The sequence below is a fragment of the Rhinoderma darwinii genome, chromosome 1 (genome assembly GCF_050947455.1).
Source record: "Rhinoderma darwinii isolate aRhiDar2 chromosome 1, aRhiDar2.hap1, whole genome shotgun sequence".
In the NCBI taxonomy this organism is placed as follows: Eukaryota; Metazoa; Chordata; class Amphibia; order Anura; family Rhinodermatidae; genus Rhinoderma; species Rhinoderma darwinii.
Genome location: NC_134687.1, coordinates 527,049,726 through 527,069,426, shown reverse-complemented (window position 1 = coordinate 527,069,426; position 19,701 = coordinate 527,049,726). Strand labels below are relative to the sequence as shown.

At 42.0% G+C, this 19,701-nt stretch overlaps 1 protein-coding gene across 1 annotated transcript; it reads left to right on the top strand.

Moving 5' to 3' along the window:
* Window positions 1–862: 862 nt before the first annotated feature.
* MACIR (macrophage immunometabolism regulator) lies at window positions 863–19,380 on the top strand. The gene is made up of 2 exons (XM_075836816.1): window positions 863–1,038; window positions 13,477–19,380. Exon 2 carries the CDS (start codon window positions 13,497–13,499, stop codon window positions 14,121–14,123), a length of 627 nt encoding a protein of 208 aa, XP_075692931.1. The 5' UTR covers window positions 863–1,038; window positions 13,477–13,496; the 3' UTR covers window positions 14,124–19,380.
* Window positions 19,381–19,701: the final 321 nt, after the last annotated feature.

The following is a 19,701-nucleotide window of genomic DNA, read 5'->3' as shown; positions in this document are numbered from 1 at the left end:
TGCAGATATCAGTGGAGCTTGCAAAAAACAGGTAAAACACCGGATTTTCTCTAAAGAATTGTACTTAGAACTTTTAGTACATTTCCAGAGCATTGGAAAAGAGAAGTATCTATGTATTTTATTGTTGGTCCTGGCACCCTGCGCTTGGGGGAAGAGCAGTTTGGTGCCATCCAGCCCCACAGAAATGGTGTGACATGCATATGGTACCATATTAGAAAACCTATAAGGCCCCATGCACACGAACGTACTTTTGCAGCCGCAATTCCCCCGAAAATCCATGGGAGAATTGCGGCCCCACTCATTCCTGTGGGCCCATGCACATGACCGTGGTTTTCACGGTCCGTGCATGGCCCAGGAGCCTGGACCGCAGAAAGAACGGATATGTCTTATTATGGCCGTGTTCTGCGGTCCAGGCTCATAGGAAATAATGGACGCGGCCATGTGCACGGCCCGTGATTTGCGGGCGGCTCGCGGGTGACACTCCGCGGCCGACCCGAATATCATGACCGTGCACATGGCTACGGTCGTGTGCATGAGGCCTTAGGGTTCTTGGCACTAGACTTTCTATACAGGACTGTATGAGGAAATTGAAGAGATCATGCCCAGGACAGGTGGCATTTCAATTTGACTGACAAACTAAATCATGGTCCTGGACTGGTGCCCCAAAAATCCTTATTATATTATAAATCACCATATAATATATGCACACACGGTATAGTAACACATGGGTGATAATACCAACTGCATATAACCCTATGAATAATGTACATAGTAACAGAGTAGTACTAAAGCATTGTGATTAGAACATGGCGCAGGTCACCTCCCCCTCTACAGCTTGCACCCCTGGGTACCCATTGCCTTGTCACTGGGAGCCCCTCACCCTGGATACGGTACAAGGCGGGGGATGTGAGTGCAGCTGTGGGCGGCTTCCTACGGGCACACTCCTCCTCTTCCCTCACTGATCACACGGATACACAGTGCCTGCCTCGCCCGGCTCCTGTGCAGCGACAGCAGGAAGTGGCGGCGCCGGGTGTTCAGGTAATATAGAGAGAGGGAGGCTGCCTGGCACTGTCCTGTTACGGGCTCGCGTGCTGTGGGCATGGAGCTGGCAGTGCCACTTGTGCTAGAAGGGGAGCGGCGGAAGGGTGTGTGGGGGATGATATATTGATCCTATTGTGTGATGAATGGTGCTGCACATACATAGATGTGTGTATAAATATATAGACATATCCATAATGCAGCTCATCCTTGTGGAAGCCATAGCCCCGCTCGCTCCGTGTCACCGTGCTGCAGCTGGAGGTTGCCCTTGGGATGTGGTCCTCGCAGTGGGCGCTGAGGAGGGAGGGCAGCACTGTCACCACACGACCCTGTGCCACATGCCCTGCGCCTGCACTGCCTATTATTACTCCCATCACAGGGATGAGGAGGGCAGCACCATTGTCATCATCTCACCCAGGAAGGAATGGTGGTGTGTATTATATGTGGCGTCGGTGCTGCCCTTCTCTTGTTAACATCACTATGGGCCATTGCACACAGCATGATGCTGCAAAAACTTCTATAGGGATAATGCAATGTATGTCCATCCATACTGCCAGCTCCGAAATAACCGCACATGGTATCTGATTGTTTTTTTTATCCCTTATATCCATGTATGTGTGTGTGTGTGTGTATGTGTGTGTGTGTGTACACACAATGGTATGCATATTAAATACTCGCATGCACTATAATATATACACCAATATATAATGGTATTAGATTCTTCTTTCGCATGATGACCTTTGTAACGTATCGCAGATCCAGCTCGCACCGTCAGTTCTTTTTTTTTTTTCCCTTTTGTTTTATTGCTGTTTGTCACTTCTGACTATGTACAGTCATTATCTAGTCGTCATGTCGCTGTCACTTCTCATTGCCATGCAGTTTAGAATTTTAGTTGGTGACAATTGTTTAGGGAGGTATTTGCAGGTTTATATATTTAAAGGCTATGTACACCTTTTGAAATCTTTTTATTTTTTATAAAATTGAGTATCTGTGCTTGGTGCAACTTCTTAAATACATTTTATTAAAAATATTTTTTTGAGATACAGCTGCTTTGTTTACTGTATACAGAGCAGCTGCACCGTTCGGTAAGAACTGAATCTGTCAGGTCCGCGGGCCTGACGGGTTCAGTGAAAGCAGGTCCTGCGTGTCCACCTGTAATTCTGAACTACATAATAACTACTTATGAACTTAGGTGTGGTCAGTAACCGCTCGATCCTGCGGGTCAGAGACACGCAGGACCCACTGACACTGAACCCGTCTGTGCCACCGACCTGACGGATACAGGATTCAGCGCAAGATACAGCTGCACATGAAAAACGATTTCCAAGGTGTACATAGCCTTTAAAGGACAAGTTCACATTTTCATATCAGACTATCTCATCCGTGGGTAGGGGTCTGTGAGCTGGGACCCTACCATTTGCTAGAATAAATGTGCCCAGGGTGCTTGCTCCTAGCACCACGACCACATTTATCAAAAGTGTCGAGCCTGTTCTATTAAGACATGTTGCAACACATTTAGGCCTGATTCACACGAACGTGTTAAACGTCCGTGGGGCGGCCGTTGAAACAGCGGCCGTCCCACGGACCTATGTAATTCAATGTGGCTGTTCACACAGCCGTTGTTTCAACGGACCGTGTGAAGTGTCCGTGCAAAAATAGGACATGTCCTATCTTTTCACGCATCACGAATCCCTCCATAGACTCTCATCTATGGGGGATGCGTGACATCATATCCCACAGCGCTGAGCACGGATGCACCTCGGACGTGAAAAACGGCAGTTCTTCACGTCCGAGATGCGCAGCGCTCGTGTGAATCAGGCCTTATGACTGCATCTGTCTCCTTTCATATATCTGTCACAACCTACATCACTTCCATAAGTTTTACACTGGCTAACATTACGCCACTTTTTTTCTATGCCAGTGTCCAGGGTCTGTGTGGAGTAATTTATGCAACTTTCTTTGTGACTTTTTAAAATGTTGCGTTTCATAAATGTGTCTAAATTCCGACCAGACGGTAAGCTACACCCACCTTTCGCTCAAACATTTTACAAACTGACGTGCATGGTGCAAATGGCTTTCTATTCTGGCGCAAGGGGTTGTTCCGAGGGAATAAGAAAACAAACTAGCTGCAGAAAATGTGCATAAATAACAAACCAAGCAAAATTCACCTATTAAATCCCCGGCCGCTCCAGCGTCGATGCTCCACCCCAGCTTTGAAGGGGTTTTCCCGCATATTGTTGCAGGAATGTTTCATTGGTGAGTGTCCAACCACTGCAGTATATGACACAGCGCCACTCTTGTCCATACGGCTATATCTGGGGCTCTGCAGTCAGCCTTCGCTTCGCACCATTCACTTGAATGAGGCTGAGCTGCAGTACCAGACACAGCCGCGTGCACTTAGAGGGCGCTATGCTTGTGATACTCCAGTAGCCTCTTCATTCTGTTGATGTCCCAGTGCTCAGACCCCCACAGTTCACACATTAATGGTCTATACTAAGGATGAAACATCAATATTATATCCCAAAAATCCCCTTAAAGATGACCTAGGATGTCAGAATGAATATCATATTTTAAAGTAGCCCTTAAAAAAGGAATCCATTCATGTATGTCTTGTAAAGCATACGGGCCTGCGCTGCATTGTCTGTCCTATATTATCCCATACTCTGGTATAGTCTTCTGGGGACAGAGCCTCTTTAAATTAAAATGGAGGGACATTTATTTGAGAAGACACTCCAGCCTATTATGGCCGGTACGAATAAAACCGATGTCATTGAATTAATGAAACAGCGCTAATTACTTGCAAACAATCTGGACTGCGAAAACTGGCATCAACCTCCGCGTTGGATCGCTCGTCGCCAATGTTCTGATGGATATTCTTTATCATGGGAATCCATCACAAAGGGCTCTTTCTTTGGAAAGTCGCACATCTCTGAAAAACGAGCTGCACAACTGACTGGAATATCCAAAAGCAGGAGACATAATCTGCACTACTGACTGGAATATCCAAACGCAGAGGGACATAATCTGCACTACTGACTGGAATATCCAAACGCAGGAGACATAATCTGCACTACTGACTGGAATATCCAAACGCAGAGGGACATAATCTGCACTACTGACTGGAATATCCAAACGCAGGAGACATAATCTGCACTACTGACTGGAATATCCAAACGCAGGAGACATAATCTGCACTACTGACTGGAATATCCAAAAGCAGGAGACATAATCTGCACTACTGACTGGAATATCCAAAAGCAGGAGACATAATCTGCACTACTGACTGGAATATCCAAAAGCAGGAGACATAATCTGCACTACTGACTGGAATATCCAAACGCAGGAGACATAATCTGCACTACTGACTGGAATATCCAAAAGCAGGAGACATAATCTGCACTACTGACTGGAATATCCAAAAGCAGGAGACATAATCTGCACTACTGACTGGAATATCCAAACGCAGGAGACATAATCTGCACTACTGACTGGAATATCCAAAAGCAGGAGACATAATCTGCACTACTGACTGGAATATCCAAAAGCAGGAGACATAATCTGCACTACTGACTGGAATATTCAAACGCAGAGGGACATAATCTTCATTTGATTCATCTATCCATCTCATTTAAGTAAAGTGAAGATTATGTCCTAGGGGGAAATAATCTTCACTTGATCCGATTAATATATATATATATATATATATATATATATATATATGAGCACTCATTCGCTTCATCTCTGTTCGGCTTTTTCCGGAAAGCCGATGTAGCGGAGTACGGGCTCATAGATTTTCTATTGAGTCCGTACACCAATAGATTTATTTCCAGAAAAAGCCGAACAGACACGAAGCAGCTGAGCGCTCACACGAACACTTCAACTGCTTCGTTCTAGAGATTGGTGGGGGTCTCAGTGCTCGGACCCCACCAATACAAACTTCTGACATGTAATTACGACATATCAGAAGTTTGTCAAATGTTTAGCTACACTTTAAGGTCAAAATGCGTTTTTTTTGCTTTGGCAAAAAAACAACCCACATTCTTTCAGCACAACGCTGCGGTTGCAGCAAAAAACACAGAATTTTGCCCACGACATGTAAACTCAGCCCACGGCTGGATTCACACGGGAACTAAATGCTGTGTATTTTCCGTGTGAAAACCCCACAGCGGATTACAGTCCCAGCCATGTGGAAGAGATTTGAACTATTCTCCTCTACATGCTACTGAAGGTTTTCTGGTTGAATATCCGAGCATGCTGCGAATTTTCAGCATGATTTCAGGTTGAAACCCCAGCAACATCCACGGTAAAGTCCGCACGTATGCTGTTATGCCACAGCATGCCAATTGTTGTTGCGAAAACGTAGCAGAATTTCCACACAGAAAAAATGGTCGGAAATTCTGCAGTATGTGCAAAGTGTGAACGTGTCTTTAAAGTCCTGCATGGCTCTTATTAGGAAAGCATTGAGCCTCATCCGTTATACAAATCAATACAATCCTATAGAATGTGGCATCATAGAAGAGCGTGTGCCACGTGGCAAAGAGTAAAGATGGCCAAGCAATAGATTTGGCTAACTATGTATGTATTTAATGTACCATTTTGTATAGAGTGTCTGTCTTTTTACAAATAGAGGCTTTAGGCCATGTTCACACTTTGATGATTCTGTGTAGATCTATGCATCAAATTTGCTTCTTAAATCCGAACAGAATCCAATGCACAGAATAATGACCACGCTGCAGATTTCTCAATCCGGAGCATGTTTGTTATTCCAGAAAGTTAGGCCTCACGCACACGACCTTATTTTTGTCCACCCGTAAATACTGGCATAAATACGGGTCCTTGGTCACACGTATTCGACCCGTATTGCACCAGTATTTACGGACCCGTGCCCGTAAATACGGGTCCGGTGTCACCCGTATTCCACCCGTATTTACGGGCACGTTTTTGGCTGCAAAATTGCACTGCAGTAATCGGCAGCCCTTCTCTCTATCAGTGCAGGATAGAGAGAAGGGACAGCCCTTTCCGCAGTAAAAGTAAAAGAAATTCATACTAACCCGGCCGTTGTCTTGGTGACGCGTCCCTCTCTTGACATCCAGTCCGACCTCCCTGGATGACGCAGCAGTCCATGTGACCGCTGCAGCCAGTGATTGGCCTGTGATTGGCTGCAGCGGTCACATGGGCTGTAACGTCATCCCAGGAGGTCGGACTGGAGGAAGAAGCAGGGAGTTCTGGGTAAGTATGAACGTCTTTTTTTTTTTTTTTTTTTTTTCACAGCTTTATCTATATTGTGATCGGTAGCCACTGTCCAGGGTGCTGAAACCGTTGCTACCGATCGTTTAACTCTTTCAGCACCCTGGACAGTGACTATTTACTGATGTCGCCTAGCAACGCTGCCGTAATTACGGGTGCACACACGTAGTCATCCGTAATTACGGGAGCCCCATAGACTTCTATGGGCTGCCCGTGCCGTAATTACGGCTTGAAATAGGACATGTTCTATCTTTCATACGGGGAGGTACCCGTGGCCAATAGAAGTCCATGGGTCCGTAATTACAGGAGTTTCTACGGTCGTGTGCATGGGGCCTTAATCTGTGGCAGAAATCCATGGCGGATTCACTGCTGCAAATCCTGACCGTTTGAACATAATTTTATGGCATAAAACTAAAACAGCAGCAACTGGAAAATGCTTCTAAGAAGTTAAATAAAAACGCTATATATTCTCTCAGTGACCTGGAATTCTAGAAAACGGTGTCATTTGAAGTGAGAAAATACTTAATCACATTCATGCTTTGCTATTCCTTGGAGGTTACACATTGCAGTATGGTGTGATCAGTCAAGGCCTCGGTGTAAGGCAACGCAGAAATAAAAATAAGTCTCATTAGTAGGCATGAATCTGAAATCTAGCCTGCTCTCTAGACGCTTCCCGAAGACAGAAATGTAGGAAAATGATTGCTTCTGCTGGGGGATTTCATCATGAAGCCAATCGAGAAGAGTCGTTTGTAAATTTGCTATACTCTATATACTGTATACATGGGTATAGGAGGGACTATAAGTCCACTGTCATCTTTATTAGGCTAAGAGTGGAGTGGACCTGTCCCCATACTATGCTGCCCTTACATAGAGCAGCATATTCAGGTGACATCTGCTTTAACCCCTTAACGACCGGCAATATACCTTTTCATGGCGGCCGTTAAGGGTACTTTATGCCAGAGCGCCTCCTTTTCATGGCGCTCTGACATAAGCTGTCTAAAGAGAGCCGAACAACTGCACTAACGGGTGGGATTGATTTCAACATCGTATAACCCCGTAGATGTGGCGCTCAATAGCGAGCGCCGCATGCAAGTGGTTTTGGAGGGAAGGAGCTCCCTCTCTCACCCCATTGGCACCCTGCGATTGCCTGGGTTCTATGGCAGCCGAGAGACTAACAAAGGCCCCCAGGTCTGCCTGTAGTGGATGCCTGCTAGGCCATGCCTGAGGCATGACCTAGCAGGTGCCTGTCAGATTTACACGGACAGGGAATAATACGCTGCAATACAGAAGTATTACAGTGTATTATAAAAGCGATCAGAAGATCGCATAGTGAAGTCCCCTACTGGGACTAAAAATAAAGTTATCAAAAAGTTTAATAAATAAATAAAAATCCCAAATATAAAAAAATGAAAAACCCACTTTTTTCTTTATAAAATACTTTTAATATGAATAAAAAAAAAAATTAAAACATTACACATTTGATATCGCCGCATCCGTAACGACCCCACCTATAAAGCGATTACGTTATTTAACCCGCACAATAAATCAAAATTAATGCTTTTTTGTTTGTAAAAAAAAAAACATTTATGTTCTGGTGCCAGTAAATTAGTTTACATTTTCCATATCCTCTAAAAACTTTTAAGCGTTCTCACGGTTTCGGTTTTGCTCACAGGTGTTAATTGGTTATATTTCACTTCTTTTCTCCTTTTTACAACTGAAACGGAGGAGTGAAAGTGTCAGGTGTAGTCTGTTGTTTTTCTTTATGTGACTCCTGTGCTGTGTACTTGGTCACTTTTCTATAGCAGAAAGTGGAGTAGGATGTGTCCAGTAGTTGGAATACTTGAATATTACACACAGTCGAGTCCCATTATTATGACCACCTGCTAATATCCAGAGTAACCGCCGTGTGCAGCACGTACAGCAGCTAGACGGGCTGGGAGTTACTGAATAAGGTGCTGCTAGGTTGTCTCCGGCATCTGGAGCCATGCTGACTGCAGTGCATCCCACATTTACTGGAGGCTGCGTGGGGGAATTCATGGAGTGAACAGGACGATCGAGGTGGTCCCACAGATACTCAATTGGGTTCAAGTCTGGCGAATTTTGGGGCCAGGGAAGTACTTGGAAGTCTTGGTCGTGCTCTTCCAACCACTGTCGCAGATTTCTAGCCGTGTGACATGTCGCATTGTCTTCCTAGAAGATTCCATCTGCACCAGTGAAGACAAACACCATGTATGGGTGGACGTGATCTGCAACGATATACCGAAATCGGTTCAGAGTGCCTTCCACATGGATGAGTGAGCCCAGAGAATGCCATGAAAAAATTCCCCAGAGCATAACGCTGCCGCCACCAGCTTGTGTTCTTCCAGAAACGGTTGTATGGTGTTTGTTCGCCGATGTTTCTCGTCTGACACGCCAACGTCCATCCGTTTGATGAAGCAGAACACGTGACTCATCGAGAAGGCAACCCCCTGCCAATCGTCGGTGGTCCAATTACTATACTGCCGTGCAAATTGAAGCCTTTTTTTCTGATGCACCTTTGTTAGCATAGGAGCAGTGACCATCCGACTTCTTCGGAGCCGCAGTAGGGATCGCTGAACCGTTGTTTTAGACACATGTGTGGTAGCCCCCTGGTTGATTTTCACGGTGAACTGCTCCACTGTAGCGTGTCGTTCAGCCCTCGCACACCTCCGTAGCAGACGTTCACCTCTCACATCAATGGCACGTGGTGCTTCGTAGTTACCACATCGCTTATTCCCAATGGTGCCATTTGTCCACTCACTATACACTTTCACCACGGCAGCACGCGAACAGTTCACACACTGCGCTGTTTGAGAAATACTACCACCCTTGGCCCGTAAGCCAATAATCATCCCTTTTTGCAACTCTTTTACGCCCCTTTTACCCATGACAACAAAGAGTGATATGTTTTCAGACAGCCTATCACACACATTATATACCCACCAAGCCAGGCCACGACACATCACTTCCTTCATGGGCTACACGCTGCCGACATTGAAAGTAGGAGCTAGCCATAATAATGTGACTTGACTGACCAGTTTGCCATGAGCACTGTGCAATGTTTGGGTTTATGTGTGTAGAGCAGAATATTGTGTTCTGGGACACCATGCACTAAATTTAGAAAGTCATAATTAACCCCTTCCCGTCGCAGCCACTTTTGGACTAAATCATACAGCCCAATTTTTTTAAATCTGACGTGTCACTTTATGTGGTAATAACTTTGGAATGCTTTCACCTAGCCAAGTGATTCTGAGATCGTTTTTTCCATGACAATTTGTACTTTATTTCAGGAGTAAAATTTCTTCGTTAAAGGGAATGTGTCGCTAGATATTTGTAATTTTTTTTTTTAGTTAAAGAGTTCGTGTATACATGATTAGACATTGTTATAATTGTTTTAATTTTTTCACAAGTCAGGAAATATAAATTAGATTCTAATTTATAACATTTCCCTGTGCTGGTCACTAGAGGGAGCAATTCCCAAAATTGCAGCATTGGCGTGTGGTAAAGCAACCACATTGCTTTATGCTGCAAATTTGGTGTAAACACACACGCTCTAGTGAGCTCACAGAATCCCCCCTCCCTTATCCTGGCTAGTGCCAGAAGAAAGGAGGGGATTGAATGTTCAAGCCTCCTACACTGTGTGCCGCCATTTTTTGAGCGAATACACCGTGTAGTAGGTGTACATACAGTGGTTATAACACAAAACATACTTAAACATGACTTACCTGCTCCTGCCGCCGCCTCTCCCTCCGGTCCGTCTGCTCCCTCCGCTTGCTTCTGAACACATGCCCGGAAGCCGCAACCGGAAGTAGTCATCTTACTGTCCGGCCGCGGCTTCCGGTCCACAAGAAAATGGCGCCGGATGTCGCTCGGCCGAAGACCTTCTCACCTGCGCCGTTCCCACACAGACGGCGTACAGCATAGTGAATAGAACGGCTCCCGTTCGCATTCTCTATGGGGTTGTATGTGCCGTATTCCATGTCTGTATGTGTCGTTAATCGACACACACAGAGATGAAAAAAAAATGGCAGCCCCCATAGAGAAGAAAAAGTTAAAAAAAAAAAAAGTTAAACACAAACACACAAATAAATAAACTTTTTTTTAACAAAACACTAAAAGCAAAATTATCTAAAAGAATTTTTCTTCGCGACACCCTTCCTTTAAACTCATTGCTTATTTGTGAAAAACACCAACATTTTGAGAAAAATTGCCAAAATTAGTTTTTTTTCTAAATTTTAATGTATTTGCTTATAAGACAGATCGTAATACCACACAAAATAGTTACTAATTAACATTTGCCATATGTCTACTTTAAGTTGGCATCATTTTTTTAACATAATTTTATTTTTTCTAGCTGTTACAAGGCTTATAAATTTACTAGCAATTTCTCACATTTTCATGAAAATTCCAAAAGTTTCTTTTTATAGGGTTCAGTTCTGAAGTAGCTTTAAGGGGGCCTATATTTTGGGACCCCCCCCCCCCCATAAATCACCCTACTTTAAAAGAACTGCACCCCTCAAAGCATTCAAAACAGCATTTAGAAAATTTCTTAATTCTTTAGGCGTTTCACAGGAATTGACGCAAAGTCAAAATTCTATTTGAATCCAGTTTTCCCTGTAAGGGTATGTTCACACGCACTAATTACGGACGTAATTCGGGCGTTTTTGCCCCGAATTACGTCCGAAAATAGCGCCTCATTAGCGCTGACAAACATCTGCCCATTGAAAGCAATGGGCAGATGTTTGTCTGTTCACACGAGGCGTAATTTACGCGCCGCTGTCAAATAACGGCACGTAAATAGACGCCCGCGTCAAAGAAGTGACCTGTCACTTCTTTGGGCGTAATTGGAGCCGTTATTCATTGACTCCAATGAATAGCAGCGGCAATTACGTCCGTAATGGACGCGGCGTTCAAGAGCCTGCACATGCCGTTACGGCTGAAATTACGGGGATGTTTTCAGGACGCCCTCGTGTGAACTTACCCTAACACTGAAGGTTTTACCAGAAAAACACAACTCAATATTTATTGCCCAGGTTCTGCAGTTTTTAGAAATATTCCACATGTGACCCTAGTGTGCTACTGGACTGAAACACCGGCCTCCGAAGCAAAGCAGCACCTAGTGGATTTTGGGGCCTTGTTTTATTAGAATATATTTTAGGCACCATGTCAGATTTGAAGACAAAACAAAGGAAACACCTCAAAAAGACCTTATTTTGGAAACTACACCCCACAAGGAATCTAGGGGTGTAGTGAGCATTTTGACCCCACAGGTGTTCCATAGATTTTATTAGAATTGGGCAGTGAAAATGAACAATTAAATTTTTTTCCACTAAGACGTAGCTTTAGCTCAAAATGTTTCATTTTGTCATCAAATAAAGGAGAAAAAGCAACCCGACATTTGTAAAGCAACTTCTCCAGAGTACGGAAATACCCCATATGTGGTAATAAACTACTGTATGGATACACATCAGGGCTCAGAATGGAAGGCACGCCATTTGTCTTTTGGAGCACAGATTTTCCTGGATTTTTTTCTCCACCATGTCGCTTTTGCAATGCCCCCCTAAGGTACCAGTACAGTGGAAAAAAAAAACTAATTATAAAGGACTTGATCAGGGAAACAGGGCGACTATTGTTTTTATTAGTTAAAACCTTTTTATTTATTTAATTTTCCTTAACTTTTTTTTTTTACTTTTTTTTTTATTTTTTTACATTTACCTGGGGACTTGAAGATCTTATCTTCTGATTCCCTGTACAATACACTGCACTACTTGTTGCGGCCGTTGCAACGGGATGTCAGCTGTATATTACACCTTCATTGCCCACTTCATCTACAGGGCGTGACTGTACGCCCTATTGCTGGAATGCACTGTAAATCAGGACGTACAGTCACGCCCAATAGCGGGAAGTGGTTAAAGACAATAAAAGGTCAATAAAAAAAGCAAAACTGAATAAAATGGTGGGAATAAGAGCAAGTTCAATCTTTTATTGGGCTTTATTGACTTATAATAAGATCTGTTTGATTTCGCCGACATGTCCATCATTTTGACGGTAAAAAATTGCGCTCCATACAGCACTCTTTTTTTTTTTTTTTTTTTTTTTTTACTGTCACACATGTACACATAGCCTTATACAAATTGATCTGTTATATGAACGAATGAGGTAGCAATAACACATTTGTGTTATTTGGACTACCATTTTGAAAGTTTACTTTAAAGGGATATTTGGACCGTTTTGAACAACTGTCTTTACAGCCCCTGTGCTCATATTAGGCAGACCCCCCCCCCCCTACACACTACAAGTATCTTCCTACAGTAACAATCAGCAATCCAGTAGTAATGAATATATTACATACATGGTCCAAGTCTAGAGGATCGGGATTGGACATGCCATTAGATTTGGTGAGGGTAAACTAAATACATAAAATATAGATCTCATTGTGATTTAATGCATGTCTGTACTGATTATATATGCTATTATGTAATTCTATTGTATGATGTTGAATTGTCATACTAGCATACTCTCCTATCTTTATTCATGTTAGTTAGTAGATTTTTGGTATGTTTTACAGTTTACAAACAAAATGAATCTTCTTCCTTCTTTTTCCTTCTTCTTTCTTCTTTTTTTTCTGAATCGACACTATGGTCTGAATATGGGCCGTATTCTTAAAGAAAAAAAATACTTATTTATATAGATGTATTGCTATTAACCTCAAGATTTAAACTTATTTTTTATATAATTATTTATGAATATTTTATATAATTATTTATGAATATTTTTTATGCAGTAGTTGCATATTTTATTTTGTATCTTGAAGAAAATCTGTGGAGACCGGGTACTTCATTTGTTAATAAAGCATGCCCACCATTACTCAGGTTCTTAACTCTGGACCCTTTTCTTTGCTATACGCAATAGACCATCTAACAATACTGCACTGTGTGCAACAAGCCAGTTATTTCTGCAGTGGTGAAGCAAAGCAAAAGAAAAGATAACTTTAAATAACTGCAGACAACCGTGATCTAGCACTGCGGCCCCATCATTCTGAGGATTGGTAGGGCTCCCAGCAGTCGGCCTGCCCCCCTGATCAGGAAATCATGGCATATCCTAGCAATACAGATAAATAAAAGATTTACTCCAATATAAAATTGCATAAACTGTTTTCTTCTGTATTTTTAGGATCCATTGGAACTTTCAAAATGGAAGTGGATATTAAAGGAGATAAGAGGACTAGCATTTCTTCTCTACCCCTTTCTAGCACAATAGAACGGAACTCTCCATTAAAAGTAGAACCTGAGAAACCGCGCTGCTCTAGTACACCATGCTCCCCAATTCGTAGGACTGTGTCAGGTTATCAGATACTTCACATGGATTCCAATTATTTAGTTGGGTTTACCACAGGAGAAGAGCTTCTGAAGCTAGCACACAAGTGTGCAGCAACAGAGGAGAATCCTGGTGAGGCTATACCATCTTTTCGCTCCAAGCAGCATGATTCTGGACTTTCCCGCTCCTCTCGAATATACAAAGCTAAAGGGCGTCACTATCAGCCATATGAAATTCCTGCCATAAATGGAAGGAGACGAAGGCGAATGCCAAGCTCAGGGGATAAGTGCAATAAAGTTATTCCATATGAGTCTTACAAGGCGGTTCATGGTCCTTTACCACTTTGTCTTCTCAAGGGTAAGAGAATACATTCAAAGTCCTTGGACTACCTCAACCTAGATAAGATGAACATCAAGGAATCGGCAGACACAGAAGTGTTGCAGTACCAACTCCAGCATCTTACTCTGAGGGGCGATCGTGTTTTTGCAAGAAATAATACCTGAAGATGAGAAATTCTGATTTATTTTGCACCTTTCTTGTAGCACATTTGAAAACCACTTTAAGAAACATCTGTGCTACACAATGTAGTGGATGAGTTGTATAGGTAGCTGCTGGAAATAGGTTGTCAACTCCTACCATATGATATCCAGCCTCTTACTGAAGCCACTTCGTTTACCAGTTTGGTTGAGGTGCATCGGTTTCAAAGCCATTTTTTTCTTCAAGGAGCAAGACTTTATCGGTGTGGCGTTACGATGAATTAGGAATAGATAGCGGCATAATTTGTGATTGATAAACATGATGAACTTTCTGACCGTTTTAACTGAATCAATTGAGAAATGGATTTTTCTGATTTTACACTAAGATATGTTGTGGTTGATAATGTTTAGATTAATGACGGAACTTAAGATACTTGTCTGTAAAAAAAAGTTATGATTTAGATGCTGAAAACACTCGTTTTGTTGTTTTCTTGCTGAATGTCTTAAGATTAATATATACTGTAGTAGTTTTAATATATGGGTGAATATATAGACAGCCATCTTACCATCCGTTCTTCAGAGAATGAAATCTTCCCTTTGTGGATTGCCTCCCTTAGAAGACTCAGTAGCAAGTTCCATGTTTTTCATGAATCGATTTTTCGTTTAAATTTACTTTGTAGGATTGAACATACATATACATATATATATATATATATATATATGCGCGTACTTGACAGTGCTTGGGTATACTACTGATATGTGTACTGGCTGCTATGACAGAAATATCTGTACAGATGGGTAGAGTTTATGAGGTAAACAATGTGTGTAATGTCATACGATGCACCGTAATGTTTATGCCTACTCAATGTGTATGAAATTATTACAATGCTGAACAAATCCATATCATCTAGTTCAATATTGTGTCCTTTCTCTGAAAAAATGATGAAACAAATATCTTGTGTTCATTAGAAATGTTAGCCTTCTGTAAGGAATCTAGATATGGAAATGAGATTTTTGGAGGTGAAGGTATAGTTAGAATCCTGTCCACTAACCAATCTGTGGTTTACTTGGTGGACCTACCAATTGTAACAGTATGAGGTCTTCACGTATGTGGTTATGCAGCCCTCTTGTCTGCAACTGGTTCCCACTAGGAAATCCATGTGCTGACATCTTGGTGGCAGACAGACTGATTTTGTTTTTTATGTGATGATAGACACGTGACTGCTTTTGATACTATGTTCTTTTCACAATTTCAGTGCTGGATATATAGTGTTAGAAAATTTAGGGTTAGGTTTGACGATGCAAGTTCCAACAAAGTCTACAAAGGTGGAGTTTAACAGATCTTTACCAGTTCATGATAATGACTCAAAACTTTTTTTTGTTTCTTTTTGCTTTTAGAGGCTTTTTGGATTAACGTGTAGCTCCGCTTTGATAGAGATTCCCTGCATGTGTATTCATAACTCTCCCAGTTCAGCCTTCGCAACAGACTACAAACTGCAGCTTTGCCATTGCAGCTGAAAAAGTATTGTAGTCTTTCGCTGAGGAGCAACTGACTGAATTTTAGATGCCTGGCAAAGTGAGTTTGATGTATTTTGTAGAGGAGAAACTGACGGAATTATGGATGCCTTGAGGAGAACTCTATACTACTGTATAAAGGTGTTGTCGCATACATAAAGCAATTGTTTATTCAAAAGAACAACATTACTGTTGCCCATTTCCAAATATCCTACTTACGATTACCCAGTTGTCCATCACCTTAATTTCCAGATCTAGATTTTGGTTCTCATCTACGCATTCTTTCTTTAGGAGCTTAAAATCACAGCAAACCAATTTTCATCAGGATGCAGAGAAGCCACAATGCTATATGGGGGAGGTGCAAAATACTGATGAGCATCCACTCACACTCCTATCATCCATGAGGTGGGTGGCTGCTTAGTATTACAATTGCACACAGATCAGGCTTCTATAGGGTGCCCTAACTTCCTTTTTCTGTGATTTGAAGTAGATTTTGATTCCTTTTTTGAGGCTTGAAAGTTTTACTTTAGCAGATTACCATGAACATAAGATTTTGTTTTTTATTATACACGCATACTTTTTTGGTTGATGAACTTCCATTCAGAGGCATGGGAGTTTATCTACAAAAACAAAAAAAGCATGCCAAAAACACAGTGCGAACCCAGCCTAACACTATCCAAGGTTTCTCATGGTTGAGAATGCTTTGATTGTAATAATGCATGCGTGTGTAGCAAATTATCATACATGTAAGCTACATCTGCATATTAGACATTAAGTAGTCGAAGGCAGGGAATTAAATTATCGGCCTTCTAAGGAGCATGTGGCACAGTTAATGACATTAATCTTAGCACTGTATCACTTATTCTTTAAGAACCAACATTAAAGTGAACCCGTCACATTGAACATTCTGTCAGATCTGCCGGCAGTGTGTTATAAACCAAGAGGAGCTGAACAGTAGTTATGTAGGAGAGGGCTAAGGCCTCATGCACACGACCCTAGCCATGAGCACGGCCGTGATTTTCGGGTCGGCCGGCCACGGAGTGACAGCTGCAATCGCGGGCCATGCACATGGCCGCAGCCATTATATTCAATGAGCCCGGACCGCAGAACATGGCCGTAATAAGACATGCCCGTTCTCATCCGTGCGGGCACCTGGGCCATGCACGGACCGTGAAAAGCGTGTGCATGGCCCCATAGGAATGAATGGGGCCGCAATTCTCCCGTGGATTTTCGGGGGAATTGCGGCCGCAAAAGCACGTTTGTGTGCATGGGGCCTAGTATTTATTTAACTAAATCTTTGACTACTGTGGGCTTATTGTGTGGAGTGACTCAATTATTAACAGCTTTCCCTATATGAGTGTACGTACAGAGATAGCAGTTAATCACGTGACCAGGACAGATTTTTTTTTTTATCCTTGAAGGTAAACAATAAAGGTTCCTATTGAATGACTGCAAGAAGCGCTATTAAAAAAGTGAGGAATTGGTAAGAAGAATTGCTAACTCCAGGCAGCTATTGAAAACTGAGCAATTGATACAGAAAGTATATTGGAAAAATTGTTAACTTTTCATTATACAAAGAATAATATTTATTTGATAAATCTGGACTAACTCTCTTTAAATTCCTGTTTCATGCATCACCCCTTTAGACCCTGCACTAGCCATAGTGGAGTGCATAAGTTTTGACCATAGAGTTCAGAGTTTGGCTTTTGAGCCTGTTTTTGTTCTGAAATTGGTGGGATGTAACGAGAGATTCACAACTATGTAAGGAATTCTATTATTTTGATTGACATTCCATACTTTGGAAATAGATTTTTCAGTGGCACTTCAACTGTAATAAAGACCTGTAGTTGTTGCATCCATTTTATTGCCCTCGATGATGTTACTAGGTCCCAGTAGTTTGCATATTTTCCATTGTTCAGCACACAAAAATACTTCCTCCCTGTGGGTCTCGTATTGGTGTATTATTAGCTAATAACTTGCCTTCTTATTGCATTTATGATCCACTGCACTAATAAAATTTTGCTACATTGATTGCTGCTGAGTACAAAATGATTGATTGCCGCTGAGTACAAAATGGGCACCTATTTTCCTCTTATGTACAAATCTTGCAGTTGAAGTAGTCTTAAGGTTTTTTTTCGATCTTTAAAAATTTTGTGCAAATGGTAGTAAGATTAATCATTTACTAATGTGCTGTCTGTAGCTAAAATGCCTCTGTAAGCCAGTTTTACATGCAGTCACATGACCATGCTCCTGGTGTTATATCACCTGCTTGTGTGACCTCGTACACTAAAAATGTGGTTATCTCCCCTCTCCCCCTCCCTGTAATATAGGACTCCGCACATCACATGCCTCTTATCTCCACTGCTCCCTGCTCACCCCCACCCTCCCTGTCTCTGAAGGGATGGTGTTTCACATGCTAGGCAGCAGATAGTGCAGAGTCAGTGATCAGCAGAAATCTGGCCCTTACGCTTCAAAAGAGGTGGTGTGTATTATAAGAATAACATATCTTCTATAAATTCTAAAGAATATTAGAAATTACTGCAGAGTTCCATGATCTGTATTAATGCGCTGTCCGCATCATGCCCCTTCAAGCTTTTATATGGTTACAGAACTCCAAAATAATTTCTAATATTATTATAATCTATAGTAAGTGTATTATCCCATATTACCTGCTTTGAAAGCTCAGATTCCTCTACCCATATATGCCTCTGGATTAACTATAAAAGTGCTTTACATCAGACATCTGTTAGTGTATCTGTTTTGCTTAAGGTATTACTCATTCATTTTGGGCATTGAATGCTCAGCACTTTTATTTATCCAAAGCTAAACTTAATTTTATCTATTGACTTGGCCATATAGTTACTGACGACCTTCACGTTTAACCTGCTGTTTACACTGACATTTTACTTTCTTTGCTGTCAGGATGTCTGTTTCTTATAATATGAATATTAGTTATTCTAATGTGTGATTATTGATACAAAAGATCTTTTAGTTACATGTTTAATCACTTGACCATTTTTTTATCGTTGTATTTGATTTTGGTTCATACATGTGACATAAATAAAATCCATTTTCACACCTTCTTAAATTCTTAAAAAAAATAAAATAAGATCTGCCATATATGCCTATTTGTGGATATGGAGTCCGCATTCCTACCAAAGACACCAACATTGGCCCATTATTTGCAACCTCTGGACCAGACTAATATGAATCCCGTAAAAACGGAAGCCATGACACCTGTGTGAACAGCATAAATCGCAAGCCATTTCTTCACTATTTAATTATTTTGTGTATGTATCAATATTTACCAAGTAATGGTATTTTTGAGTGATATTTAACATAGTAAAGTACCCCTCTGATATAACTTTTGTTGTAAACCTCCCATAGGTTGAGCTCTTCTACAGTAAGGTTGCATTGTCTGAGATCTTAAAGGGGTTATCCGGGGACCAAAAATTGCATTGCAATAATATATTTATGTGAAACTAAGTAACTTACTAATATACTAAAAAAATCTGTACTAAATGGTGCAGTTCAAACCTCAGAAGGGCTCCAGCACTTGCTGAATAATTCATAACAATGAGGGCTTGCTTCATGTGCTGTTCGTGAACATGCCCGCAAGGGGCAGTCACATCGCCTATTGTTTGAGTCCCGAGCAGCGCATCATCTAGCGCTTTGCTCAGGACTCCAGCACTGCTCCTGACGTCAATATTTGGTCAATTCAGGGGTTTCCTTTCGCTGGAGTCCCAGAGTAAAGCATCAGCTGATGCTCTGCCTGGGGCCTCCACAACTTCTGCCCACGTCACTGTCCATATATGGAAAATGACATCGGCAGCACTAGTGGAGTCCCCGAGCTCATGCTCTGCTCGGGGACTCCAGTAGTACTGCTGACGTAATTGTCCATATATGGACCGTGACAATGACGTGGGCAGAAGTTGTGGAGTCCCCAGGCAGAGCATCAGCTGATGCTTTACTCGGGGATTCCAGCGATAGGAAACCTCTGAATTGACCAAATATGGACGTCGGGAGCAGGGCTGGAGTCCCGAGCAAAGCGCTAGCTGATGCTCTGCTCGGGACTCAATCAATAGGCAAT